This window comes from Hypomesus nipponensis, chromosome 3, assembly GCF_054491055.1.
Source record: "Hypomesus nipponensis isolate SF chromosome 3, ASM5449105v1, whole genome shotgun sequence".
Lineage (NCBI taxonomy): Eukaryota > Metazoa > Chordata > Actinopteri > Osmeriformes > Osmeridae > Hypomesus > Hypomesus nipponensis.
In genome coordinates this window covers 16,961,613-16,989,470 of record NC_140363.1, presented here as the reverse complement: position 1 = coordinate 16,989,470, position 27,858 = coordinate 16,961,613, and the positions used below count along the sequence as shown (strand labels likewise).

The 27,858-nt window shown below is 51.0% G+C and overlaps 1 protein-coding gene across 1 annotated transcript in view; it reads left to right on the top strand.

Moving 5' to 3' along the window:
- The window catches only part of syne2b (spectrin repeat containing, nuclear envelope 2b), an 85,931-nt gene that overhangs the window by 26,962 nt on the left and 31,111 nt on the right, over positions 1-27,858 (top strand). Inside the window, exons 40-81 of the mRNA XM_084680525.1 lie at positions 86-288; positions 370-477; positions 561-840; positions 969-1,289; positions 1,359-1,688; positions 1,865-2,185; positions 2,304-2,633; positions 2,743-3,072; positions 3,184-3,528; positions 3,761-3,939; positions 4,031-4,346; positions 4,701-4,865; positions 5,286-5,633; positions 5,781-5,917; positions 6,191-6,320; positions 6,598-6,771; positions 6,875-9,514; positions 10,190-10,357; positions 10,568-10,723; positions 10,977-11,218; positions 11,321-13,400; positions 13,504-13,838; positions 14,077-14,221; positions 14,308-14,508; positions 14,726-14,985; positions 15,225-15,384; positions 16,925-17,080; positions 17,173-17,313; positions 17,616-17,792; positions 18,106-18,243; positions 18,698-18,883; positions 19,009-19,122; positions 19,327-19,479; positions 19,571-19,717; positions 20,147-20,284; positions 21,519-21,641; positions 22,264-22,383; positions 22,595-22,693; positions 23,832-24,311; positions 25,251-25,430; positions 27,173-27,418; positions 27,730-27,849. Of these exons, the coding sequence (XP_084536651.1) occupies positions 86-288; positions 370-477; positions 561-840; positions 969-1,289; positions 1,359-1,688; positions 1,865-2,185; positions 2,304-2,633; positions 2,743-3,072; positions 3,184-3,528; positions 3,761-3,939; positions 4,031-4,346; positions 4,701-4,865; positions 5,286-5,633; positions 5,781-5,917; positions 6,191-6,320; positions 6,598-6,771; positions 6,875-9,514; positions 10,190-10,357; positions 10,568-10,723; positions 10,977-11,218; positions 11,321-13,400; positions 13,504-13,838; positions 14,077-14,221; positions 14,308-14,508; positions 14,726-14,985; positions 15,225-15,384; positions 16,925-17,080; positions 17,173-17,313; positions 17,616-17,792; positions 18,106-18,243; positions 18,698-18,883; positions 19,009-19,122; positions 19,327-19,479; positions 19,571-19,717; positions 20,147-20,284; positions 21,519-21,641; positions 22,264-22,383; positions 22,595-22,693; positions 23,832-24,311; positions 25,251-25,430; positions 27,173-27,418; positions 27,730-27,849 (13,122 nt within the window). The remainder of the gene's footprint in view (positions 1-85; positions 289-369; positions 478-560; positions 841-968; positions 1,290-1,358; positions 1,689-1,864; positions 2,186-2,303; positions 2,634-2,742; positions 3,073-3,183; positions 3,529-3,760; positions 3,940-4,030; positions 4,347-4,700; positions 4,866-5,285; positions 5,634-5,780; positions 5,918-6,190; positions 6,321-6,597; positions 6,772-6,874; positions 9,515-10,189; positions 10,358-10,567; positions 10,724-10,976; positions 11,219-11,320; positions 13,401-13,503; positions 13,839-14,076; positions 14,222-14,307; positions 14,509-14,725; positions 14,986-15,224; positions 15,385-16,924; positions 17,081-17,172; positions 17,314-17,615; positions 17,793-18,105; positions 18,244-18,697; positions 18,884-19,008; positions 19,123-19,326; positions 19,480-19,570; positions 19,718-20,146; positions 20,285-21,518; positions 21,642-22,263; positions 22,384-22,594; positions 22,694-23,831; positions 24,312-25,250; positions 25,431-27,172; positions 27,419-27,729; positions 27,850-27,858) is intronic.

Sequence of the window (27,858 nt, the reverse complement as noted above, 5' to 3'; positions counted from 1 at the left end):
GACCAAAGACACAAAGATCACAGGCCAATCTACAGTACAGTTCAGTGTCAGATGACTCATATGCAGTCCTGGTTCCACCTGCCAGGGGTTCCTGTCCTCCAAGGCGGGGGAGAACCGCCTGGGTGCGCTGCGGCAGCACGTGGAGCGTGGCCGTGGGCAGGTGCCCTCCCAGCAGCTGGCCCAGCTGACCTCCTGGCTGCAGGAGCAAGAGGAAGAGCTAGCGGCGCTCCGGGCCCACTGCCAGGGCAGATGGGACCAGCTGGACTCCACCCTCAGCACCCTCAACAGGTTAGGACTCTAAGGCCCGGATCCACATGTCTAGCTGGCCATGTCACGGAACAGTGTTTTATTGTTGTTTGTGTTCGATAGTCTTCAGGAGGAACACGTCCGATTCCGCGAGTGGCTTCAGGCTCGAGAACATCAGGCTGCCGACGGCGGATACCTCGACCACCTTCTCAAAGACGTTCACGATCAAAGGTGATCTCAGGGGTTCCCGACCGGTGAAGGTCCTCGAGGTCGTTGGTAGAGTGGGGATCACGTGTGTCTTTTGTGTGTTCCAGCGCCAGAGTGGAGGTCCTCAGCGACCTGCTGGCGTCCGTGCGGAGGCAAGGTCTGAGAGCCGACAACCTCCTGAAGGACAGCGACAACCTGCTGCAGCGCCACCGTAACCTGGAGGCCAAGCTGCAACACCAGGCCCAGGCTCTGGAGGCCCTGGAGGGGGAGTGTCAAGGGTTTCACATCCAGGCAAAGAGCACTGAAGCCTGGGTGAAAGACTTGCAGCAACGGCTCCTTTTCCAGGGCAGCGAGACCCATGTTGCAGAGAGGAAACGCATTACACAGGTCAGTCTGTCAGGAGCTGGTGTAACAGTGTTTAAAGAGTGTATACAACTGTAGTTAGATCTAATTATTACAGTGTTCAGACTGACGCCATGAGTACAGTTTGCTGACATGTATTTCTGTGTCTTCAGGCTGTCCTGAGTTCCCGACCAGAGGGAGACTCTAAGCTGCAAGACCTGAGGAGACGAGCCCAGAGTCTGTCTGAACATCAGGACCTGGAGGAGAGCAGGAGACGAGAGGTCCAGCAGACCATCAGGGAGGTGGAGGAGGAGTGGAGAAGGGTCTTACAGGAAGCTGAGGAGGCTCTCCAAAAGGCTGAGAGACAGAACATTCTGGAAGGCCTGTTCGGAGCCTTTGAAACCCAGAAGGGCAGCTGTAGGGTCTGGGTCAGACAAAGACAACAGCAGCTCCACTCACAGACCAAGACTGAAGACAGTCTGCACATGGCACAGGTCAGTCTATTACTGGAGGATTATTCACGTTGGTTAGAGTTATCTTTTCAATCATTTTTCTGTCTTCAGGCCATCCTGAGTTCCAGACCAGATGGAGACTCTAAGCTGCAAGACCTGAAGAGACGAGCCCAGACTCTGTCTGAACATCAGGACCTGGAGGAGAGTAGGAGACGAGAGGTCCAGCAGACCGTCAGGGAGGTGGAGGAGGAGTGGAGGAGGATCCTGCAGGAGGCTGAAGAGAGGCTGGGTCAGGCTGAGGCTAAGAGTGCCCTGGATAATGCCTCAAAAGCATTTGAGAGCCAAAGAGAAAACAGTCAATCTTGGGTCAGAAACCAGAGACAGCACCTGCAGAGTCTGGGCAGCCACATGCAGATCAATGAAAGATTGCATGTCACAAAGGTCAATCCACACCTGCTGTCTGTCTTAGGAACTGAAAATTAATTATATTACAGGACACCAAAAATCAGAGCTTGCATTACACCCCATGGTTTCTCTGTCAACAATATGTGATGGTTCTGCTTTAGGTTTAGTCTGACATACCTCCCAGTCTCAGCTCAGTGTGTCTTTGTTCTCAGGCCATCCTGAGTTCCAGATCAGATGGAGACTCTAAGCTGCAAGACCTGAGGAGACGAGCCCAGAGTCTGTCTGAACATCAGGACCTGGAGGAGAGCAGGAGACGAGAGGTCCAGCAGACCGTCAGGGAGGTGGAGGAGGAGTGGAGGAGGGTCTTACAGGAAGCTGAGGAGGCTCTCCACAGGGCTGATGTCCTGGAGAAGGACCACAAAGCGTTCAAAACCCAGAAGAACGACGCTCACAGCTGGGTCAGAGCCTGGAAACAGCACCTTGAGTCTCTGACTGGTCAAGCCAAGACTGAGGGGAAGATGAACTCAGCACAGGTCAGTCTTTTTATGGTGATGGCAACTGTCACGCAGCAGAGGATTTGTACTTTGATTGTTCTTTTGGTTTATGTGCTTGAAACCTCAGGTTTCACACGTTACGCGTTACTGTCTTCAGGCCATCCTGAGTTCCAGACCAGAGGGAGACTCTAAGCTGCAAGACCTGAAGAGACGAGCCCAGAGTCTGTCTGAACATCAGGACCTGGAGGAGAGCAGGAGACGAGAGGTCCAGCAGGCCATCAGGGAGGTGGAGGAGGAGTGGAGGAGGATCTTACAGGAGGCGGAGAAAGCCCAGAGTCAGGCTGAGGTCCAAGAAGCCCTGGAGAAGGAGGTGAAAGGCTTCAAAGCCTACGAGGAAAGCACCCGGGTCTGGGTGAGAAACCTACAGCATCGCCTGGTCTCTCTGGGCAGCCTCAAGAACACTCAGGACAAACTGAAGACAGCCCAGGTTCGTCTAGGATTAGGTTCACGTATGATAGCCGCTCATGTCTGAATGTGAGCAATAGGTCAGATTTTTTTGTACCTCCTGGATGTAAAAATCCTTTCCCTTTCCACAGGCTGTATTGAGTTCCAGACCAGAGGGAGACTCTAAGCTTCAAGACCTGAGGAGACGAGTCCAGAGTCTGTCTGAACATCAGGACCTGGAGGAGAGCAGGAGACGAGAGGTCCAGCAGACCATCAGGGAGGTGGAGGAGGAGTGGAGGAGGGTCTTACAGGAAGCTGAGGAGGCTCTCCACAGGGCTGAGAGACAGAACGTTCTGGAAGGCCTGTTCGGAGCCTTTGAAACACAGAAGAAGAGCACCCAATCCTGGATCAAAGAAAAGCAGCAACATCTAAAGTCTCTTGGCAATCAAAAGAAAACTGAAGAAAGACTTCACACAGCACAGGTCGATCTATGGTTATCTAAATAACACACACTAACTACCACTCCAGTAGTTCTACAGATGTTACCAGTGGGTCATAGTTGGTGTTTTACTTCCTGTTGTTTCTGTTCTTAGGCTGTCTTGAGTTCCAGACCAGAGGGAGACTCTAAGCTGCAAGACCTGAGGAGACGAGCCCAGAGTCTGTCTGAACATCAGGACCTGGAGGAGACCAGGAGACGAGAGCTCCAGCAGACCGTCAGGGAGGTGGAGGAGGAGTGGAGGAGGGTCTTACAGGAAGCTGAGAAAGCCCAGAGTCAGGCTGAGGTCCTGAGCTTTCTGTTCAATGAGCTGCAGGCCTTCCAGGCCCTGGATGAAAGCATCAGGACCTGGCTCAAAGAACCCCATCTCTGCACATCATCCCTGGGCACTGGGACCCAGGGCAGCCTGGCTCAGCTGGAGGACAGGCTGAACAAAGCACAGGTCAGACACACTCCTCAGGAAACGTGTTTTATTTCATCAGATTCACAATAACAATTTTACAAAGAACAATTTTATAAAGCACTTTGAGCTGCAATTCTTGTATGAAAAGTGCTATATAAATAACGTCTTACTTACTTACTTATATTCAAAAAAGCGTCCACCAGTGTTTATACAGTGAGATTGGGTAAAAACGTGCATGTTAGGTTATTTCTAACCCAAAACAATGTTGTAGGCCATCCTGAGTTCCAGATCAGATGGAGACTCTAAGCTTCAAGACCTGAGGAGACGAGCCCAGAGTCTGTCTGAACATCAGGACCTGGAGGAGAGCAGGAAACGAGAGGTCCAGCAGACCGTCAGGGAGGTGGAGGAGGAGTGGAGGAGGATCCTGCAGGAGGCTGAAGAGAGTCACAGGTACGGGGGACACATCCAGAGGCTTCCACCGGTCGAGCTTTGGTCTGGGTGTAAACACCCTCTTATAAGTGCGTCCCTTTTGTTCCGCCAGACGGTTGCAGGGTGTCGTGGAGAGTCTGATCTCCTCTCAGCATCAGCGGGAGAAGACCCAGTCCCGTCTGGCAGACCTCCGGCTGCAGACTACCCAGCTCTCCCGTCTCTTCCCCTGGCCAGGCCTGGGTGACCGCAGGCAGGCCGTGGAGCAGGCCCAGAGCCTGCTGTATCAGACCAGCACCCTGGCCCCGGGCCTCTCAGCCCTTCGCACCCGGGCCATGGACATGTTCCAGCTCACCCAGGACCACTACTGGACCGAGCTGTCCTGGGCTGAGATGGAGGAATGCATCCCTGCTCTGCTCAAAGACCTGACAGTGAGTTTCAGATCTTAGCGCGCATCACAAGTACGCTGGTGCAGCTGCGTTGTTCTGTGTAGCGGCATGGTCCTTGCGAACGTTGTGTTGTCTCACTGTGTATTGTTTTAGGTAATGTCTGTGGTTGCAATGACAAAAAAAAGCCAGTCTCATACCTTGGCCTGCACCACTTTGTCCAATCACATTTCCATAGAGGGAAAGTTCTAGAGTGTTCATGTTACACTAGGTGTATGGATTTCTCATAAGATAGACCTACGGCGGGACAAACAGTCCTGGTATCATATAAACACATTGAAACATGCAGTGTGGAGTCATGTACTGTACTGTGTGTGTGTGTGCTGTGTGTGTGTCCAGGGTGTGTGCGCTGGCCTGGAGGAGGGGATCCAGGCTGAGAGGCTGTGCACCCAGCTGGTGGAGCAGCATGGGGCTGCACAGGACTGGCTGAGGGACCAGGTCAAGGGGCTGGGCCCCCTGCCCGCTGACAGGCCGGATCTTCAGTGCGCCATCAACACCCTCAAGGTGGGTCACCCCCTCATCTGATTACAGGGTTTCAAAACACGGCTACTGAACGTTGTATGTGAAGTTGGGTGGGGACATTTTGGATCCAGATGCTTGTAACAGGCGTTAGTTAAAAGAGGTAGGAAGGACTAAGTAAGTTAGTAAGTCTTTTTAACACATATTAATGATAATGTTGTGTCTTTTAAGGACATTTTACCTTTTAATGCTCATTACAAGCACCTGGATCTAAAATGTAACCAGTTCCGCTGTGCAATAAAGTACTATAAATTAACGAAATACACTCTTGAACTCTCTACTGCCATTGAGCCAAGGCAGTTTAAGGGTTTAAGGCTTAGGTTTTATTAGACAAAGTGGTGTGTGTCTGTGTGCGTGTGTGTGTTTGTGTGTGCGTATCCGTGTGTGTGTGCGGTCCTCCCCCAGGCCCTGCTCCAGACAGTGGACAGGGAGGAGAGGGATATGAGGGAGCTGGACCAGGTCAGAGACACCCTGCTGAGTCACTGCACCCCCGGGGGTCGGGACGCTCTGACCCTGGAGGTCAGCCACCTCCACGAGCTACGCACCTCCTCGGAGAGGGAGGCGAGGGAGCGCCTGGCCGTCCTGGAGGCCAGGCTGGGGGAGCTGGAGGGCCAGCAGGCCAAGAGGGCCCAGGGTCTGAGGGAAAGGGCCGCCGCTCTGCTCTGGGAGCTGCGATCTCTGGATCAGGCGCTCAGCTACAGCGAGCCGAGCCCCAACGTAGCTCAGCTGCAGCAGCACTGGCACAGCCTTAAGGTGGGACGCTACCACATGACCTGATCGGATGGTTTAACCAATCACCACATTTTCCACTTAAAAAAAACTAAAAAAAAACGATTATTAATATTGGTTATTGTTAAAAGTGTTTAAATGACTAACTCTTGTATGATATTTGGTCCTCAGAACTGTGAGAGGTTACTGGAAGGGTTGGGGGTAAAGGTTCACGACCTATGCCAGACTGTCCGGTCTGCTTCGACTGAAGAGGATGTTCCTGTGGATGTTCTCTCCTCAGTAAACTCTCTGAGCCAGCAGCATGACGGGTGCGCTGCTGAATGTGGCTCAGTACCAAACATCCCACACATTCAGTTAGGAAACTGCACATTGCTGACCTGAACAAGCTCCCCGCTCAGTTTATACTCTCAGCTGGCAGTTTCCCATTTCAATTAAAGTTGGATTTTTTATTATTGTACGCTGACATCATACCACAATTGAAACACCTGATCATTGTAAGGAGACCCTCCTCCAATACTTAGATGAAACTGTATATATAACGTGATATAAGTATTGCTATTTCGTCTGCTTGGTGATTTCAGTTTGAGGACCAGTCTGGGTGAGAGGAAGGAGGCGTGTGGGCAGAATACAGCCCAGTGCCTGGCAGACAGTCTCCTCATCCTGCAGCGTTGGACCCACACTCCTCCAGCACTCTCAGCCTCCTCGCTCCAGGTAGGTCATGTAATCAAAACACTGGTCGGCATAACACTGTATGCTCATGCTTGAAATATTGAGGCCAGGGCGGTTAAAGAGGGCATGGGATATATCTACGTAACAAGTGACGTACGGTATTTATCCGTGTCATGAATGCCCTTTCTTTTTGTAAGGGTCGGAGCACATTAGGTTACAGGAAGGCCAAGGGTACAAGATGTTCCCAAATGCTATTATATTCTCGCTGTCGGTTTCTGGGAACGTAGCAACCTTTAACTTTGGTTTATGTTCTCCTCAGGCTGCGTTAGAGGAGGGTGCTCAGCTACAGCACAGCCTGCAGGGGGCGCTAGCTCACCGGCTGTTCCTGGTTGACTGCCTCAAACCAGATCAAGCAGAGAAGCTGGAGAGAGACAGTTTACAATCTCTTGATGATGCGAAGAAGCACAGTGCTTCTCTCACCCAGTGTCTGAAGGTAATATTACGTTTACAATTATGTTGAATATAGCTACAATTGATTGAATCTTATCGTTTTAATATTTAAATATTTATTAAAAACTTTTTTTTTTTTTACTCAGAATCTCAATAAGAGAAGTCAACAGAAAGTCTCAGTGTCTGAGTTGGCTGCTGTCAGTGATGTTAAGTCAGAGGACAAAAAGGTTCCAGAAGGTTCCTCGCCTCAGATGCCTGTAAGCCCAGCTAAGAGCCAGCAGGTTCAAGTCCAGGACAGTGAGCGAGCTAAAGACCCACCGAGTCGTCCTGTCATTGAGAAGTCTGTACCGGTCAAACAGGAACACTCCTCTAGAAAAGACCCCACTCGGTCTGAGGCAAGGTGTCCAGATTCTGTGATGTCGGTGGCTACTACACAGGTGACAAAGGCTCTTCCTGTGGAGCCTAAACCGATCATGAAGGTGGCGATGGTCATTCTCGACACAGACACTCAGCAGATACAAGATCCACTCTCCAAGAGCCTTGAGACTGTTGTTCATCCTGTTGCCAAGGAGACTGTTGTTCATCCTGTTGTCAAGGTCGGTGCTGATACCATGGCTCCTGTCCAGCGAGGAGACATCACTTCACCGACTGATCAGAAAGGGCAAGGCTATCCTTCGACACGCTCTCAGGGTATTGACGAACAACGCTACCCAGACGTCTCATTCATGAAACAATCGGACAGATTGCAGCTTCCTGAGAAGAAAGTGGCCGCTGTCATTCTGGACACATCTTCAGTGTTTGTGCAGATGCCTGGACAGTGGCCCATAACCAGCCCTGAAACTGCACGAATCATATCCTCCGGAGGAGCTGTAGGTTTTGATACCACACTCACTCAGTCAATTGGTCAAATTACAGCTGTTACTCAGCCTCCCCTATGTCTGGAGTCTGAGTCCCTCAGCACAGCCAATCAGACTCCAAAACAGACAGAGTCACCTGTCAGAGAGTCGCCAGAGAAACCCAAGAAGCATCCAGAACCAGGCCTTCCCCACCCAGCGGACAAGACCCTCGCCTCAGACGCACATTCCCAAGACTCTGTGACCCAACCTACGAAGGTCAAGGCAGATTACATCGAGGGGCTGTTGAAAGACAGCAAACCCGAGGCTCCCATGCGGTACCTGGTGTTGGAGATGCCTGTGGAGGTGGCTCGTGCCCAGAAAGAACCTGCTGTCGATGTTGGTAGAAGTCAACATGAGAAAAAAGCTGTTACAAGTCAACCTAGTCAAACAAAGACCCCTGAGGTAGCACAGCCAGTCAGACCAGACAGAGAATGGACTGAGATCGACTTATCTCAGTCAGACGTGTGTAAATCCACACAGCAGCCAGAACCCTCTAAAAGAAAAACAAAATTATCTAAAACTACAGAAGAACCTTCTGAATCCACACCTGAACCCTCTAAAACCACACCTGAACCCTCTAAAACCACACCTGAACCCTCTAAAAGAAAGACAAAACTCTCTAAACCTACAACCATGCTGGAACCCTCTAAAACTTCTAAAACTACAGTTGAATATTCTGAAACAACACCAAAACCCTCTAGAACCTCACCAGAACCCTCTAAAGCCACACCTGCACAACTCTCTAAATCCACACCAGAACCCTTTAGAACTATGCCAGAAACCTCTAGAACCACGCCAGAATCCTCTATAACTACACCTGAACCCTCTAAAAGAAAGACAAAACTTTCTAAACCTACAGCAGATCCTTTTAAGTCCACACCAGAACCCTTAATAACCACGCCAGAACCCTCTAAAGCCACACCTGCACAACCCTCTAAATCCACACCAGAACCCTTTAGAACCATGCCAGACCCCTTTAGAACCATGCCAGAATCATCTGTAACTACACCTGAACCCTCTAAAAGAAAGACAAAACTTTCTAAACCTACAGCAGATCCTTTTAAGTCCACAACAGACTCATCCGTAACCACACCAGAACCCTCTAAAGCCACACCTGCACAGCCCTCTAAATCTACACCAGAACCCTTTAGAACCACACCAGAACCTTCTATAACCACGCCAGAATCCTCTGTAACTACACCTGAAATCTCTAAAAGAAAGTCAAAACTCTCTAAACCCACACCTGAACCATCTAAAACTACACCAGAACCCACTGAAACAATATCAGAATCCTATAAAACCACAACTGAACCCTCTAAAACTAAGCCAGAACCACCAAAAAGAAAGTCAAAGCAGTCCAAAACGAAAGACAGTAAAGCTGTTGAGGAAAAGGACAAAGAAACTCAGGAAGAGGACGCCAAAGAAAGAAAAACCGAAGTGGACCAACGTGAGGCGCCAGAGAGCTCGATGACACCACCTGAGAAAGTGGAACAGGTCTCTCGAGGCCACGAGGAAGCTACTTCGCAAACGAACAGACAACAAACGACAACAGCCCAGAGCGGGAGAGGAGCGGCGAGTGGAGAAACACGGCCGAGTGGAGACGATAGGGACCAGTCAGACAGACGGCGTGAAAGACCTTCGGACAGCAAGGAGCCGTCTGAAGCCGTAGTTCAACAAGAGGGGACAGCTGCTCAGAGAGAGGACAGACCGGGCCACGGTCGAGGCCAGTCAGAAGAGAGGGTGGTCCCATCGGACACACAGCGGACAGGTGCGGAGGAGCAGGAGATGAGGGGTTTCACCGCAAACAGACAGCCAGGGGAGGAGCCACGCCCCGCTGCCATGGCAACAGCCACTGACGAGGTGAACGTGGAGAATGTTGACTTGCCTCGGGTAAGACCAGTCTACCTTGGAGTATATTGGCATTTTCAAACCATTTGCGAACCAATTTTTGCCCCTCTACTCTAGTGTTGTGTTCGTTGGATGTCAGGTTTGTCATATAGGGGGTAGATTAAAGAGGCATGTAAAATGAACTGGGTCAATAGGCTAAGTTCGTATTCTTTTCTGAAAGAGATACTCCTGTACCCGGGGCTGATGGCAAGTCCCACAGAGACTAAGACAGGGAGCAAGGTGAGAACAACAAACAAGCACAGGAACAAAACAGGCCCTCAGAGGGTAGAGAGGGGGAACACAGACTGGGATGCTGCCCCAAGGAAGGAAAACTGGAGCCTGTCTTTCTCAGATACCCAACACCCATAGGCTGTCCAGGTGGTTGTAGCACACAACGATGATTCACAGAGTAGTAAAGAGTCAGGATACGTTTGGCTTGGATGCGGTTAAGTCATTCATTTTGCTAAGAGGCCCCGGGCGGGAATGTGATCTGCCTCGCACATTATGTCATTCTCTGTGATGTCACAGTTACACGGTGTAGATTACTCCTGGAAAACCTGTCGTGGGGACTACTGACTGAACCAGTCCTCATCATGATCGTGCTAGTCTTGGTTTCAACTTTTGTAGAACGCCTTTAAAGATGATTTAGCAACGCTGTTTTTGTCTGGTGAACAACAGCAACAGATCCGGAGCTCTGAGAAGCCTGCTGCCCTTGGTGAGGTCGTCTGTGATGTTGAGATCAAAGAGATGCCAGCACCAGCTGTTTCACAAGGACCCAGCATGGAGGACATCTACTCTGACATCCAGACACTCACCCAGACCGGACCCAACATGGTGCTGATTGAGGTACAGCACTGTGCATAGACATGGTTCATTCCAAGTTAGTCACTTTCACTGAGTTTTGTGTCATATCCTAGCAACTGCTATGCTTTAAGTTTGTTGCAATTTTTAAGGTTAATTACATGCTGAAATTGTGTTGAGGTGTACAGTTGTTGTAAAGATACCTGTTGGCATTAGTTTACAATCAGACCCCTAATTTATACTGTGTAAACCCAGGGTAAACGCCGTGAGTCCGTAGCAGGGGTTCTGGACACATCTATCAGAAACCTGGAGGCCCAGCTGGGCCGACTGCTGGTCAGGGTTCTGGGCTGCAGAAGTCGGCCTGCTGGCCTCGACCCTGCTGCCCTGTCCAGGCAGGTAGAGGAGGCTGAGGTGAGGATCAGACAACACACACAGAACACAAAGAGCGCTCCACACTGGGAGCCCCACAGCAGCTTGAAAACAAGTAGTTAATGAATAGATTATATCCATTATTATATATAATATATGATGGATATATTATATCCATCATTATATTATTGTTTACCAAAAAAAAGCTAGAAATTGCTTAGTTTACATAAATACCATTAAAGTCATGAGAATTCCGAACTCCCAGGGTTCACGGTGTGTGTCTGTTTGTTTCCAGGAGTGTAAACAAGCCGCACAGGCCCAGGTGGAGCTCCTCTCCCAGTCGAGCAGATCCGAGGCCGAGGACCCTGATGCGTTGGAGCTGGTAGAGGGCCAGTGGAGCGCTGCAGTCTGGGATGCCTCCACTACCCTCCAGAGTAAAGAGGCTCAGCTGCAGCTGGTGAGCGAATGCGTCAGACAGACCCAGGCAGCCAAGGCCACGTTGAGGAGGCTTGCAGAAGAGCTCGAGGCGCTCAAAACGTGAGTGCTGGATTCTGTCAAGACATCAACCTGTAGCAAAGAGGTTTCCTCAATGGCTCAGTTTAGGAGTGACGTCTTGTCTTCCCCTTGGATGTTCCCCAGATCTCCGGTGGAGAGCAGCTTGGTGGAGGCCGAGGAGCTGGACTCGTTCGTACGCCGTATGGAGGAAGAGAGGACTGTCCTGGGGGATCTGCTTCGGAGCCACACCAAGCTGGTCCCCCACCTGAGCCAGGCGGAGAAGTCCGCGGCCCAGACCCGCTACAGAGCCCTGCAGCGAGAATGGAGAGCCCTGGAAAGAGCTGCAGAGAAGACCATACACCACGTCAACGCCCATGCCAGAGAGAGCAGCAGGCTCCTCTCAGACATTTCTAGCCTTCGTGAGAACCTGGAAAGCCTGGGAAAGATTTTGAGCCCAGTCGGGTCTCCTCTGGTGGGCCAGAGGCAGGGCCAGCGGGTCCAGGAGCTGATGGTGGTGGGTGCGGAGCTGACTGCTGCCCGACAGAGACACCAGCACCTGCAGAAGGGCTTCGAGTCTCTGTCCCACGCGTCCCGGTGGGAGAAAGAGATGAACGAGATAAACCAGGGTCTCCATCAGGTGAAGGAACTGATGGACCGCATGGGGGAGCAGGCGTCTTCGCAGTCCCCCACCAGCAGCAACCCAACCATGATGAAGATCATTAAGGTGATGATGGATGCCTTTGACTGGGCCAAGCAGACAGAGACTGACATCGAGTGCAGGAGAAGGAGGGTGGCTCTGTTACCGGAAGAGGTCCACAGGCAGATCAAGGAGCTGAAGAAGCTGCAGTCGGAGATGACAGCCAAGCAGGTCCAGCTGCAGGCCCTGGTGGAGGAGGTGATGGAGCTGATCCCTCAGCTGGATGACGGTGATGAGGTCCCCACGGTGAACTCCTCACTGAAATCCCTGGAGAAGCTCTCCAAGTCCACCTCCGAGAAGCTGACCAGGGCCGTGAGGGAGATGGAGTCCGGCTTGCAAACCCGAGAGATGATGTCAGAGCAGATGGCCGACGTGGACTCCTGGATCGTGGCTCATCTCCATCGAGCAGTCTCCAGGAGAGGAGAGGGCGAAGGTCAGACCGCTGCCTACCTGGAGCGCCACGCCCGGCAGATCCAGGACACCCTGGGAGAAGCTGAGAAGCAGGCTGCCGTCTCCGAAGCCCTCCTCATGACGAGTCGAGACATCTCCTCCGAGCTCAGCGTCTCCGAGAACTGCCTCCTCCGTGAGAGACTTGTCAACCTCCAGGAAGACGTAAGAGGCATCGTCAGCTTCGAGAGAGCCAACCACCAGGAGCTGGAGGAGCTTCTCAAGACCCAGGACTCGACCAAACAGAAGCTGAGCTCCGTGGAGAACAGTCTGACTCAGATGCTGGTGGATCTAAACCGACACAGGTTCCCTGTCACGAGGGAGTCCCTGGCCACTCTGGAGCCTTTCAGACACATGATCCTGGAGCACAAGAGCGAGGTGGACCGCCTTCAGCCCTGCATCCCCGAGGAGAAGAGAAAGGAGCTACAGTGCATCGTAGCTGAGCTGCTTGGTCAAATGAACGCCCTGGATGCGAAGGCCAAAGAGCACGAGCGGTACCTCAACTTCAGACAGCGTGTGGAGGACCTCAGGGAAAATGTGGAGGAGCAGGTCCAACAGGCCAAAGAAGAGAGTCGAGGGTTGGCGTGGAGGTTCAAGGCTTTCCAGGCCCTGCTCACCCAGATCCCTCTGATGAAGAACCTGTGTGAGGAGGCTGCAGACGAACTTCAGAACATCTCCCCAGACCTCTACCCGTCCCAACTGACCATGGAGCGCCAAAGACTAAAGCAGAACTTACAGAGCCTTAACACCTGGGAGATGACCGTCCACAGCAACCTCCAAATCATGGAGTGGAATCTGCTGCAAGGAATGCACTACCCCTCCGAGCTGAAATCCCTACAGGCTTTCCTCTTGGACACCCAGAGGGGGCTGCAGCAGACCTGGAGCCTGGAGCCCAGAGATGATGTCATGGACAAGGAGCTCTGCAAGACTGCGACTTTGAGAAAATTAGTGGAGGCGAGAATGCGAGAGTTGGACGTCCTTCACCAGAAGAAAGAATCCGGACAGAAGGCTGGATCCCAGGAGTATACTGAACTAGAGGAGATGAAGGACAACATCCTAAAGGAATGCGACTTACGAATGGCAAGTTTGATTTAGTTTTCGTCGTGTCTTTCCATGAACCCTCTTGCTTTGTAACGTGACGAAGGCACGGCTAATCGTAACGTCCTGTGCTTTCTATTCTCAGGAGAACATTTCCAAGGCTCGCGACTCTCTGAGGAGCTACACCTGCGGCGTTAAATGTGCGGTGCGCTTCCTCCAGGAGGCAGAGACCGCTCTCCTCCCACCTCAGGGCTCTGTGGGAAGCTGCTCTGAGCGTGTCGAGGACTCCCAGCAGGCCTTGGCCTCTCTGGAGGAGCAGTTCCAGTCCCAAGTCCTCCAGCTCCGGACCCTTGGCCCCCACCATGCTTGCTTCTCTCCCCAGAAGGTGGAGGACCTCCAGGGGAAGGTGCTGAGCAGGCTCCTGGTGTGGAGGTCCACCCTCCATGCCCAGGCCCAGCTAAGACTGGAAACACTGCAGAGGTTAGGATGCCTGAATGATCCAGCTTGACGGATCCGTTTCCCAGACATGGATTAAGTCTTTGACTAAAAACGTTTTATAGTGGAGATCTTCATAGATTTTTCCCTCTTAGTTTAGAACTAGGATGAATTCATGTCTGGGAAACTGGCTGTGAATGGATGTTCTGCTTGTCCTCTCACACATGGGTGTGATGGTTGTTTCAGCATAACCTTTGCTTGATTTATGATCTGTGTTTCTTAGATGTGCTGAACATCGCAGAAGGTACATAAAGTGCCATGAAGAGACATGCCAGCGTGTTCAAAGTATGGAGACGTCTCTCTCTCAGCACATCGCTCACAAACCCTCCTCCCTCCAAGGCTGCGCAGAGCAACAAGCTAAGATGAAGGTGTGGAGAAGTCACAGTGACGACTCAAAACTTCCAGAAACCAGCAACTTCGGTTTTCTGACTTGTGTTTCTACATTTCCACGAAGGTGCTGTCTGGTGAAGTGGACTCTCTGATTGGGAGACTGGAGGAACTGAAGGAGTGGTGCCCAGAACCTGGTTGCCGTGGCAGCAGGGAGAGAGCTGTTAGCGCCCTCTGGAGGCAGGTCTGCAGACTGCAGTGGTGCACACGACACCTTGCGGCTCGCTCACAGAAAGCAACAGCAGAATGGACTGAGATCACAGAACATGTAAGGTTATGCGAGACTCCTTACAGTCAAACAGTTCAAGCTAAATATTCATCCTAGGGGATGGTATAGCTTAATGGTTAGAGCACAGCAGACCAAGACGTTGCAGGTTCAAGTCCCCCCATCCACTAGACAAAGCTTTGGAAAAAGGCTTTAATTTCATTTTGGATAAAATATGATTCCACATCACCATCATCCCGTGTTGTGTTCCCGCCCCCAGGTGGAGAGGGCATCCCTGGTCCTGGAGCAGGTGGAAGCTGAGCTGCCTGACTGCTCCGGGGAGAGGATGTCTGGGGAGGAGCTGCAGGAGCTGCTGCAGAGCTGGGAGCAGTACCAGGACCGGGCGGACTGTGAACACCGCGCCCTCTCAGCCCTGGAGCTCCGCATCGCTAGGCTGCTGGGCGTCGCCGCACACCTGGAGCAAGCCCCTCCCGTCTACCTCTGCGAGAAGCTGCAGGCCCTGCAAGGCAGATACAAAAGGTGACGGGGTGGATTCTGGCTGAGTGGCGCGTTTGTGGCGCTTCCTGTTGTCTTTGTGCGCCCAGGCTTAGGGACTCATTTTCCCAGAACCCTCTACTTGGGTGAGAATTCCGAGTGGTGGATGGGGAAATGGTCTAAAGCGCTCAATTGCCAAATTGTAGATTATAAAGATTAAATCACAAAAATATACATGACATGAATCCTCCTCATGTCTCCACGTGTGTGGGTGTGGTCCCCAGACTGAAGGAGAGAAGCCGGCAGGGTCACATTGCAGCGCTGGCAGAGCAGGAGGAGAGGGGCGCAGTGATGGAGGAGCTGCAGGTCGTTAAAGTCTGGCTGGAGGCGGCAAACAGTGTTCTGGTGGAGCTGGAGGACTGTCCGAATGCAGAAGACCTACAGGTGGGTTTACCCCCCAACCACCACCACCACCACCACCACCCCCACCACCCCCCCCACCACCCCCCCACCACCCCCACCACCACCCCCACCACCACCACCACCACCCCCACCACCCCCACCACCACCACCACGCCCACCACCACCACCACCCCCCAACACCACCACCCCCACCCTACCTCACCTACTGCAACCCCGAGACATAGTGTGGCCGCACCCTCAGCGTTTTGTTTGAATCATTGCTACAGGAACGACTCGCACAGAAACCAAAAACACAATTGCTAACAAACACATGTATGAATTGTTTAGCAAGAGTGAAACGTTAATAGCAGGGTTCATAACTCCCTCTCCAACCCTGTGATGCACGAGTGATCGTGCTCCAATGAGAGATCCATAACCTGCCTTTATCTCATCTCATCTCTCCCTCCACAACACAATAACTTGTTAGTACAGAGTACAGATAACCAACCCTGTCAGAAGAAAAAGTTACTGGAACAATCTCTCCCACCATGCCACAGCTAGGTGCTAGGCAACATCATGTTGACATTTACATGTCATGCACATACAGTATGGAACATTTTCCCTCTGAGGTTTCGGGTGCTCAATATCGTTACTATCAGTTCTGTGTGTGTGTGTGACTGTTGGTTTAGCGTTTCACTGTTGAAACTCCGTTAATTAAAGCAGAGAGTGAGACTGTTTGCTAATAGACAGAGACAAAACTAAGTGCATCATTTGAAGCCAACCGTCGGTTTGGCGTTTAGCCCTCGAGCCAGTTTGGGGATACTGTGTCTCTATCTTCCCCTGAGTATTGTCCTCCTGCTCAATGGCAGAGAGGGGGCCAGCACGGCTGTTTTGTCCGGACTCCTGAGTTGTGTCCAATATCCCCCCACTCCCCTGCTCAGTGCTGGAGGGGGTCTGGGAGGCTGAAAGGCCTGCTGCTCCCCCCCATACCCACCTCTCTTTGTTCCTGGTTGTAAGTGGATCCTCCAGGTGCTCCAGTCTCAGAGGAGCACTGATGTCACCCTTGGACACGGACACACACACACACACACACACACACATACACACACACACACAGATTAGTTTTCCATGGTGATGAGATGCAGCTCCCTCTTGCGCAGTATTAGACAACTTTCAGAACCCTGGTAAGTTTTCGAATCTTCCACATCATTGGTCTCATTACTACTTTATCAGACCAAAAAGAGATGTCGTTTTTGGTATCAATTTGCTTTCTTTTAGCCTTTTCTTTTTTTAAGAATAGATAGTGGATGTATCTGGCTTTTGTGGTTCATAGTAGTTAGGGTAGAAACTTGGATTGAAGATTCAACCAGCTTGAGGAAAGAAAGATGGGGATGTAGCTTCTCTGGGGTAATGTTACCGCCGCATAATAGAGGAAGTCTTTGGCTGCTTAAGATTTGTGAAAGAACGTGTTATCAAATCATCTCCTAAGGAAGAGACAAAATGTTTGGAACGAAATGGGGAATATCTCACCCGACTGTACATGCTTCCTCTCTCTCGAATCTTTCTGAAATAATCTTTTCAGGAGATCCAAACTCAACTGATTATCCAAAAGGCTGTGCTCCAGAGAGTCATGGACGGATTGAGGATCAAATATTCCGACATGTACACCCTGGTTCCTGTTGAGATCGAGACGCCCCTAAAGGAAGTCACACAAACTCTGAAGAATATTGAAAAAAAGGTACAGGACCTAAACCGAGCTTTAAGGACTCTGACCTGGACTTGAACCCTCTCAGACAGGAAGTTTGTGACGGCTGTGTGTTGCACCCGCAGGTGGACGACACCGTGGAGAAGAGCAGCCCGCTGCAAAGACTCGGGGCCAAGCTGTCTGAGATCAAGGCTGGACTGGGATCAGTGCAGGACAAGCTCCAGCAGAGAAGCCCCAGCCTGGCAGAGGCAGAGCGAACCCAGAAGGTGAGGGTGACAAACACTAAAGACTGTTCTAGAATCAGTTAGACCAGTTGAATCACATTTACATTTAGTCATTTAGCAGACGCTCTTATCCAGAGCGACTTACAGTAAGTACAGGGACATTCCCCCTGAGGCAAGTACGGGTGAAGTGCCTTGCCCAAGGACACAACATCATTTGTCACGGCGGGGAATCGACCCGGCAACCTTCCAATTACTAGCCCGACTCCCCCTCCGCTCAGCCATCTGACTAATCACACCTTTTTTGATCGCCCCTCTGTTCACTCGTGTGTGTTTGTGCGGTGTAGCGGGTGTGGGATGAGCTGGACCAGTGGCACTCCCGCGTGGCAGCGCTGGAGGTGGAGCTTCAGGAGGAGGAGCAGGTGGAGGAGCTGCAGGCCCTGACAGAGCGTGTGGGGGAACTGCAGCAGCTGCACTCACACGTGGCCAAACAGGCAGAGCAGAGGACGACCTTCCTCAGCAAGGTACCCTGATAGGGTTTGCCACAGTGCCTGTGGAAACGTGTTATAGGTTGTCACTGTGTTAGTGTGCTGGATTCATCTGCTGAGGGGGTGAAAGGTTGTTGTTGTTGAGGAAGACATGGCAGCATGCAACTTGCTTGCTCCATTAACCTTCATCTCGTAAAAAAAAAAAAAAAGAAAAAATATATAATTTTACATTGTGATTTTTAAATATGATAAATAAAGCCTGTTAAGGTGATGTAGGTACTATTATGGTGACGATGTATCATTTGGGATATGTGTCCATGCTAATACCCATTGTGGTGGGCGGGTCCAGATCCAGACCTGGATGAAGGAGCATGAAGAGATGATCAACAGCTCCAACAGCTGGCTGACCGAAGCTCAGTCCTGGCTGACCGCCCCCTGCACCTACACCACCGCCAAGTGTCTCAGGAGCCACGTCCACGCCCTGCAGGTCATTAGCACACACCTGCGACCCTCACACCTGCGACCCTCACACCTAGAACCCACACACCTGCGTCCCTCACACCTAGAACCCACACACCTGCGTCCCTCACACCTAGAACCCACACACCTGCGTCCCACACACCTAGAACCCACACACCTGCGTCCCTCACACCTAGAACCCACACACCTGCGACCCACACACCTAGAACCCACACACCTGCGTCCCTCACACCTGCGACCCTCACACCTAGAACCCTCACACCTGCAACCCACACACCTGCAACCCACACACCTGCGTCCCTCACACCTGCGACCCACACACCTGCGACCCACACACCTAGAACCCTCACACCTGCGACCCACACACCTGCGACCCTCACACCTGCGTCCCTCACACCTAGAACCCTCACACCTGCGACCCTCACACCTGGGACCCACACACCTGGAACTCTTTATTGTAGATGGTGCTGGATGACTCGGAGCAGATCCGGATGACTCTTCAGGGCTTTGTTTCCATGCTGACGGAGATCTCCCCGGTGTGTGACATCACGGCGCTGCGCGAGCAGCTGTCGGAGGCAGACGGACGCGTCGCCGCCATGCAGCTCAGCTTCGTGGCTCCGCTCTCCCAGATGGAGCACGCTGCCGCCGTGAGATCCGTTTTTTTTTCTTTCTATCGACTCTCCTCCTCAGTTTTCTCTCCTTCTCTCTCCTTCTCAGGTAGATGAGTCTTGTCCCTCTGTGTACTAACCCAAGCTCCTCTTCCATTGGGTAGGAGGTGGAGGCCATTGAAACGGAGGTGAAATCGATGGAGAAGGACGTGTCTGAGATCAGGTTGCTGCTCTCGTCCCCTCAAGCTCTGCCCAGCCCCAAAGAGGAGAGCCTGAAGGTGAGCCTTTTTGCTCTTGGGCAAGACACTTCACCCAACTTGCCTCGGGGGTATGTCCCTGTACTTACTGTAAGTCGCTCTGGATAAGAGCGTCTGCTAAATGACTAAATGTAAATGTAAATGTAAAAAAAAAAAAAGAAACAAAGAAAGAAATACATATTTTTTCCTCAACTCGAGTCGATGTGCCTTTCTGTATCACTCCAGGTCGTTGGAGACAGACTTGGGTCTATGAAGAGGACCGTAGAGGAGATCCAGAACTGTAAACCAGGGTTGTGTCTGCCAGAGGAAGCTGAGGAGACTCTCTCTGTCTTCCAGAGAGTGGAGCAACTCCAGCAGCAGCTGACGGCGCTGTGGAGGGTGACTCCACCGCTAGATCCTGCAGCACAACACAACATCGCTCAAACGAACCCTGCCCAGATAACTCGTGTTTTTTTGTAAATTGTTTCAGATGCTTCTAGAACAGTCTGCAGAGGCCAAGCTCCCGTCAACATCAGCACCAGTGAAGAAATGTGCCCCTAGCCCAGCTGCACCTACCTCTATCCCAGAGATGGGACCTGTTTCCAGCCTAGTGGAGCCCTACCTTGAGGGGGCCCAGGTGAGAACAGAGCCCCAGAAACACTTCACCACCAGGCCTTCCCTTCACTAGCCAGCCCCAGAAACACCTCAGCACACGGGCCTTCCCTTCACTAGCCAGCCCCAGAAACACTTCACCACACGGGCCTTCCCTTCACTAGCCAGCCCCAGAAACACTTCACCACCAGGCCTTCCCTTCACTAGCCAGCCCCAGAAACACCTCACCACACGGGCCTTCCCTTCACTAGCCAGCCCCAGAAACACTTCACCACCAGGCCTTCCCTTCACTAGCCAGCCCCAGAAACACCTCACCACACGGGCCTTCCCTTCACTAGCCAGCCCCAGAAACACTTCACCACCAGGCCTTCCCTTCACTAGCCAGCCCCAGAAACACCTCAGCACACGGGCCTTCCCTTCACTAGCGTGAGCCTGACCCGTGTGTGTTTTCCAGGAGAACGGCACAGAACAGGGGAGCATCCAGATCGTACACGTGGAAGAAGATGCGTTGAAGAAGCGCGGAGCCACTCTGATGACGGTGGAGGCCTCGTCCCCCGAGCAGAGACGGGGCTGGGGAGCAGATCTGAGCAGGGTGAGACGATCCTCTCACCGCCGCCCACGTCTTACGCTCCAGTAGCTAGTGCGCTGCCCAGCTTGTAGTCTGTCACCACAGCACAACCACAGCCGTTACGCTGTCTAACCTGGCACATGAGCCTTGACCCCACTCACATACCGTCTTGTCTTACCTTTGACCTTTGACCTGTCTCTATGCTCCCTGTTGTGAGATGTAGCCTGTTTCCTCACCATGGAGAGCAGTGAGACTGATCAAGGGCTGGACTGGCCTTAGTGAACATGTGTAGTTTGCAAACAGTAGTCCTGAGCATGTTATTGGCCTTTCATGGTTCATTTGAAATGCCTTCAGTTTCCATTATATTTCTACCACCATTTTCAAGTGTGCTAGTCCATTGGCCTAGTCAGGGGGCATTGAGATGTACCATTGCTGTCAGGCCTGCCTGTTGTCTCTTCCTGCAGAGCCCCAGTGCATGCTCCTCATAACCCTGCTTGTACCATTCCTCTCTCTTTTCTAGAAAATGTCTGCGCTCTTTTATAGCGCCAACGTGGCGACTCATTCAAGGAAAAACAGAGTAACCAAGAAGTAGTACAAGCTGTAGAAGGTAGTGGGGAGGGGGTGGAGGTTCATGAAATAGGGATGGTGATTGGGATTTTTAAAATATTTTATAATAATTTATGAAACAAGATTATAAAATAACATATTTTATAGTGTTTAGTTTACTAGTAATATTGAAATTAAATCTGATGACCAATGTGAGTGAGCCATAAATCAAAACATTTTCATGCCAGGAGATACTGTAGGATGGGTTTGAAGGTAGAGAAATACGTAATATAACTCATCTTAGGGAGAGGGTTTAGGAAAGGACTGCTCAGAAGTGTTGATAGAAGTGAATCGATTTGGGAGGAGGAGAGAGAGAACTGGGATGACACATTAACCCTGCCTCGGACGCCCATCCATCACACACAACTTCAGTAACGCAGCCGCTGTGAGTGCTCTACTGTGTGTGAGTAAACTCTCCTTCCAGGAATCGTTTGTAATTTATTTGATTTGACTTTTCCTTTGTTCATCGTTCCCAGTGTAACTCGCATTCACGCATTCACCACGCTTAGAAGGATCGTTGCAGTGCTTCTCTACTGTGTTTGCGAAGTGTGTTTGGGGTTTTTGTTCTTGGAAACATGCATGTGTTCTGGTGTTTCAGCATGTATGCATATGTGTGTGTGTGTGTGTGTGTGTGTGTGTTGACTGTGTACAGCAGACCCCCCTGAGTGTTCCTCAGGATGGCGAGCCGAAGGATGAGGATGAGGATGAGGATGAGGATGAGGGAGGAGGCGTTTTATGGTGGCTGTGGGAGACATTCCTGGGCAGCGATCCAGAGGTAAAGAGAAGGCCTGCAGCCAAGCTGGCCTGGCCTCCCTCCTGCACTCTGACCGCAGGGTCACTCTGCCCCCTGGCTGCCTGCCTGGGAAACACTGTCACCACCTTAGCCTTCCCTTCCTCTTTCTCAGATTCTTGGCTTCCTGTTCTTCCCTTCCCCCCCAAAAAAATTATTACTCAGGAATCTTCTTTCTCTGTTTTGCCTTGTCTGTCTCTTTTCTTGTTTGCACAGCGATTACTTCTTTTTACGTTCCTCTAGGGGGCAATGTGGAGCAATGTTCTGAGTAATCAGTTGCAGATAGAGACAAGTGCTTTTTCACTGGTAAAATACTGTGCAAAAGTCTCAGGCACAAATTAAAAATTTACGAAAAATCCCAAATTAAATCCAAATGAAAACATTAAACCAAATATTCCTCAAGAATTAATATGACCGTAAAATACAATTTTAAAATTCAGTATAGAACACAGACAAAAAAATCTAATTAAAAACAACTTTAATTGTGTGTGCCTAAGACTTTCGCACAATACTGTGTACATATATGCCTTAAATCCTCCCCCTCATCATCATCATCTTCATCATCATCGTTGTCATGGTTACAGATGTGTGTTGTTCCTCTGCTCAGGTGCCTGAGGTGTCGTCCGGGGAGGAGCCGGCTGGAGCTGGAGAAGCATCCGGAACTCTGCAGCAACCAAACCTGCCCAAAACTCAACCGACCGAATCTCAAACCGGACAAGACGCAAAGGTAACCTGCCTGTCACACACCATGACACCTAACGGACACTAAATCCTTTAACGTAACAAAAACTCATAGAGAACATGGACGTACGTGGTGTACTTGAGAATGAGAGAAGTGTGTTTGTTTGTTTTTAACCCCTGGTGGACGGTTAACAGTGGGATACTGTGTATCTGTGTGGCGGTTCTGGCACATTCTAACCCTCCTCATGTCTCTTTAGGACCCAGCGGGCTTCTCTCCGGCCTCTGAGGCGAGTGGCCACGGAGCTTTATCAAAGCCGTTGGGCACGGTCAGAACCCAGTCTTTGCCCTCAAGCATGGTAAACACCCCCTCGTCTGTAAACCTCTCCACCCCTCCCTCCACGCCTCAACAGAAGTGTGTCGTGTCTTAGACTACAACAACTTCTAGAACTTTCTTTCTAGCTTCAGTGCATTTACATGGCAGAAGACTACCAGATGTAGATACTGTGCTGCAGACTGTGCTGTGGTAACCGACTAAATATTAACATTCTGTTTACATTGGACATTTGATCTCTGGTTATTTTTTTTCTGTGTTTACATGATGATGGGGAAACGGAGCTGGTTTTGTTAGCATGTGTGCTAACAGAGAGCTGGCAGGCTGGGATGTGTATGTGGTTTGACTCTGAGGAGTGAGAACTGACAAAGCAGGTGTTGGTGCAGTTTACAGGAACCTCCCTCACAGGAGAAAGACATGAATTTGATGACTGTCAGCTGTATGTGAGAGTGGTGTTTTTAAAATGAATAAACATACAATCCCAAGGGTATGGTTTTGCATGGGTCTCAATGGTGGATTTAAGAGATCTTTTGATATATATATATAGATATTGATTATGATTTAGACTTTCCATTTACTCGTATTTTAATAATCATATTAGGTATGTTTTATAATGTTCATTGTATTGTATGTTCAACCTTTGGTCATCGACCCCTCCATTTGATTCTCTGAGTTTCTTTGCCAAAGCTTTGAAGCGATGTGTCGCCTTGTCACTTGCCATGTCTGCTCGCTCGCATATCTGTGCATTGTTTGTCAGAAGTTGCAGAAGTTACGAGTTAAATGCGTAGGATGATGTTTACATAATGCCGCTCTGTCACTGCCTGGACGCAGGGTGGAGAGGAGAAGATCCCTCTTCTTCACGTTAGGAGTTCATACTTCCAATAACCAACCTTAGGCACAGCATATGAGAGAGGATGAGTCAAGTCAATCCTACCAAGATGATTGTAGGCCATGAAAATGCACTGACTGACACGTTCATTTGAACATACTCTAGTGATCTCGTATTAGTCTTAATAGGTATTCATGCATGTACTGTAGATTTTCTCTTTCTCTTTTCTTCATGTGAACTGATACAGCCACTCCTTGTGTGGTCAAATCAAACGAAAATATAAATAAATCCACGAAAATGATCCACTCCCTCCGTCTGTCTCTTTCTGTGTCAGGAACACATGGGACAGAGGGGGGGTGACAGCCCCCCCGCGGGGCTGAAGACCCACTCCACACACACCGTAGACACACACACGACACACACTCTGGCTAAGTGCTCCCCTGCTGTGACCTCCACTGATATAGCATGTACAGACAGTGGGCCCAGGTCACCTGAGTCAGCCCAAGCTCAGCCCTCTGAAGAGCCTCTGGCAGCACCAGGGGAGGAAACACCCACCAAGTCCACACCCAGCAAACAGGCCTCTCCGCCCGGGCGGCCCGTGACGCGCTCCCAGCCTCTGGAGAGGACGTCCACCTCAGTCACTGCCCAGACACGCACCCCCTCCGATCCGACTGACAAAGTGCCCCTGCAGACCGCGGGGGCCCCCGCCCCCCTAGCAGCCCCCCAGGAGCCCCCCACCCCCCACCCCACCCCTCAAAGCTCTCTCAGGGCCAGCCAGGAGGACCCAGAGGGCGTGCGCCCAGCAGCAGCCCTGGTAAGCACAGCCACTTGTGAGTGCCAGCACGAATACCCACGACCAGATCTCCAGCACTACACAGTCTTAACCCCCTCTAACCATAGCTAGCAGGGTGGTTCAGAAGCTTGCAGAGGAGTGTGGTCCACTTAATGACCCTTTTTCACAAATTTGCATTAATTCAACATCATTGATCGTGACTTGGGGTAAACTGAGATTGACTAATGTGTTGTTTTAACAGTGTTTGCTCACCAATGTGCAGGAGTAGCGTGTGATGTGTGGGACTCATATCTTGACGTGTCTAATGGTTTTACAACACCTCTGTTCCAACACTGTGATACTGTGACTTGTGACTGCGGAACATTTATTTTTACCCATCCTTAAAGTATACTCAAATACAACTAGAAGGCAAATGCACTCAGAGCAAACACAAGCCAAGAGGTGTGAGAGGGGAAGTGTTGTGTTTACTGCCTTGTCAGCTCATGGAGACTGTAGCCCCGCCCCCTGTGTCTCGGCCCCACCCCCTGTGACTGGGCCCTGCCTCTGTGGCCTCGCTGTGCATAATGAGTCACTGGAGCTGCCTGTTCCTCAGTCAGACTACCCTCCAGCCACCGCTCCAGGAAGTGGTTTAGCCACAGGTGGGTGGGGCACTATGGCGGAACGAGAAAAAAAACCCTAGTGAATACCGTGAGAGTACAGTATGTGGCAGAGAGAGAGAGAAAGTAAAAGAGTGAAAGAACGGCGGTGGGAGGTGGTGGTGGTGAGGTTAAGGAAGGTAGCTTTTCAGGTTGCACCATCCCCAGGTTGGCTCAGCGAGAGAGAGATACCTGGCGTGTGACCGAGCGCGTGCAGAGCTGTCACCTGAAGCTGTCACACTCGTCCTCCCCTCCTCTGCCTGCCTCTGTCTGTGCTGGTAGGAAGCCTCAAGCTCAGCAGGGTGTGTGTGTGTGTGTGCTCCAGGCCCCGGGGGATCCCCAGGCCCCGGCAGGGCCCTCTCCCTCTCTCGGGCTGCTCCATGCCTGTCGTGAGCGGGCCACACAGCTGGAGGACTGGCTGGACAGAGCCAGACACGACTTGGGACAGACACGCGGCACCGGCAGCATGCAGGTCAGCGTGGAGCAGCAGCTCCTCACATGCCAGGTAATTAAGCTCAACAGACAAGGAGGTCAAAGTTCAACTGTGGGAAGTGTCAACAGATGTAAGTGTGTGTTTTGTGGGACTTTACCCCGTTACCTCTGATAGTTAAGTGACATTTGTGTCTGTGTGTGTGTGCTATTACTATTACTATGTGAACACATACAAAAGTAACAATTATCCAGTATAATAATTACATCATTAGTTATTGATTAATTAGTAATACTCAAATGAGGTCTGCGTACTCTGTCAGAGCCTCAGGTATGACATATTTCTACCATGCAGCTGTTGGCTTAGCTACAGGTATTCCACTGTTGACTCTCTAATCTGAGTTCACATGCAAACAGAATAAAACAAGAAAAACCATTGGAGTTACGACTCTGTTCTATTGATTTAGAGTCTGGCATGAGCTACGGCACTAAGGTTTCACTTTCCTCCCTTCCAGTCGTTTGTTTTACTGCTCTGGATTGTCCTTAGATCAAAGCGTTCCTGGGCCGCTCTCCGTGAGTTAAATTCATCCGCTGTTTTACGACTCCTCTGCGTACAGTACGTCTGCGGAGGGGGAGAGATTCGGAATGAATCAGTTGCAGTCAACAGGCAGCTGGGCTGAGTGAATGAAGCTTTCTCTCTGGCAGACAGAGTACTTTCTGAACAGACACGGTTGAACAAACATTAAGGGGTGGCTAATGTGTTGTGCTGGTATTTGCCTTGAGGGAGGAGTTCAGACACAGCTGCCGGCCAAGTGGCAAAGATCGGGTGCACAGTCTCAGACAGCCTCTAACAAAGGCCGTCGTACTGATAAGTGATTATCTCTTCTGATATGAACGATGACCAGTTGTTCACATCTTTATCCATTTCACCACAAGTAACACAGCAGCACATTTTCCAGTGCGTTACTTTACCACCAGCGGTGTTGATAGGGGTCCATAGACTCCTGAGAATAGACCTTTATAAACACTACAATGAAACATTGACGGGGGGAAAATTAGCACTTTGAAATGTTCTGTGTCGTTACTAGTTTCAGAACAGAAAGACTTTGAGCACTGCAGTGTCGGCGTCCGCGCAGAGACTCACACGTCACTGTCATCGTTACATCAATCTAGGATGATCGGCCTGCGTTCCCTGTTGACCTGGGTGTGGACTGTAACCGGATCCCTCCATTAAACATTGAAAGGGTATGCACAGCCCTATAGCCAGGCACATTTGAATGAAGGCTTTGTGAGCAAACAAAAACACGGCGATTGATTGGATCGGACCAGTTGAACCTCTGCCTTTAGTCAACGCCTATCAATGACCCACATCTGATGTGGACCCAGGCCTGGGAGTAGGACTCAGGAGGGAGAGCTTGTACAACTGGCTCTTCACCAGACTCTGCATGATGTCCTCTGCATTGCGACTCACCCACGTAGGATATAGGAAATACGAGGCTGCCTCGTCGTAAGGGAAAGTTCTAGAACACGGGTTGTAGAGTAAACACAGGCGAAGTAATCGGGCAGTTCATCCCAGGAGACTCGTCGGTTCTTCATTCTGAATCTCATTCTAGGTTGATTAGCATGTGTAATTCTAATTCATGTAATTCTGCTCCCTGCTCTCGCACAGGACTGTGTGTTCTGAATCACATTAGCTCTTCCTCAGATACGAGGGGCGGTTATCTCAGTCGGCCCCATTTTCTGCTTTATCAATCAGTCTTATTTACTGTGGCGGTGTGTTTCTTGTGTGTGTCTGTGTGTGTGTTCTTGTGTGTGTAGGAGATGTTTCTGGAAATTGAGCAGAAGGTTGCGGTCCTGTCAGCCCTGGGCCTGCAGCCACAGGCGAGAGGGGAAGGAGAGGTGGAGGGGGGGTCAGTAGAGACTCAACAGCAGGAAGCGGAGGTGGAGGGGGTGGAGGTGCTCTCCTCCAAGCTGGAGCAGCTGAAGACCAGCCTGGTCACCTTCCAGATCCTGCTGCAGGAGAGGCAGAACCAACAGCACTCACACACACACCCAGGGGAACAGGTACACACACGCACACACACACACACACGCACGCACACACACACACCCAGGGGAACAGGTACACACACGCACACACACGCACACATACGCACACACACACACACCCCCAGGGGAACAGGTACACACACACGCACACATACGCACACACACACACACACACACACACCCCCAGGGGAACAGGTACACACACACGAAGATGCTAAAAGCAGTCATTTGTTGCCAGTAAGGGAGATAGTCTCTCACATTATTTTGCATTATTTTTGACAACCTTTGCATTCTATGAAATGTTGTCAAAACTATTTTCCCCGCAGGCCTCAGCACCTAGAGAGCGCCCCCTGAAGGCCGAGCTGAGGCGCAGCGCCAGTGTCCAGGAGATGCTCTCCTCATCCAAGAACAAACTCCTCCGCCAGAGCAGCCTACAGCAGCAGCAGGTACAGCTC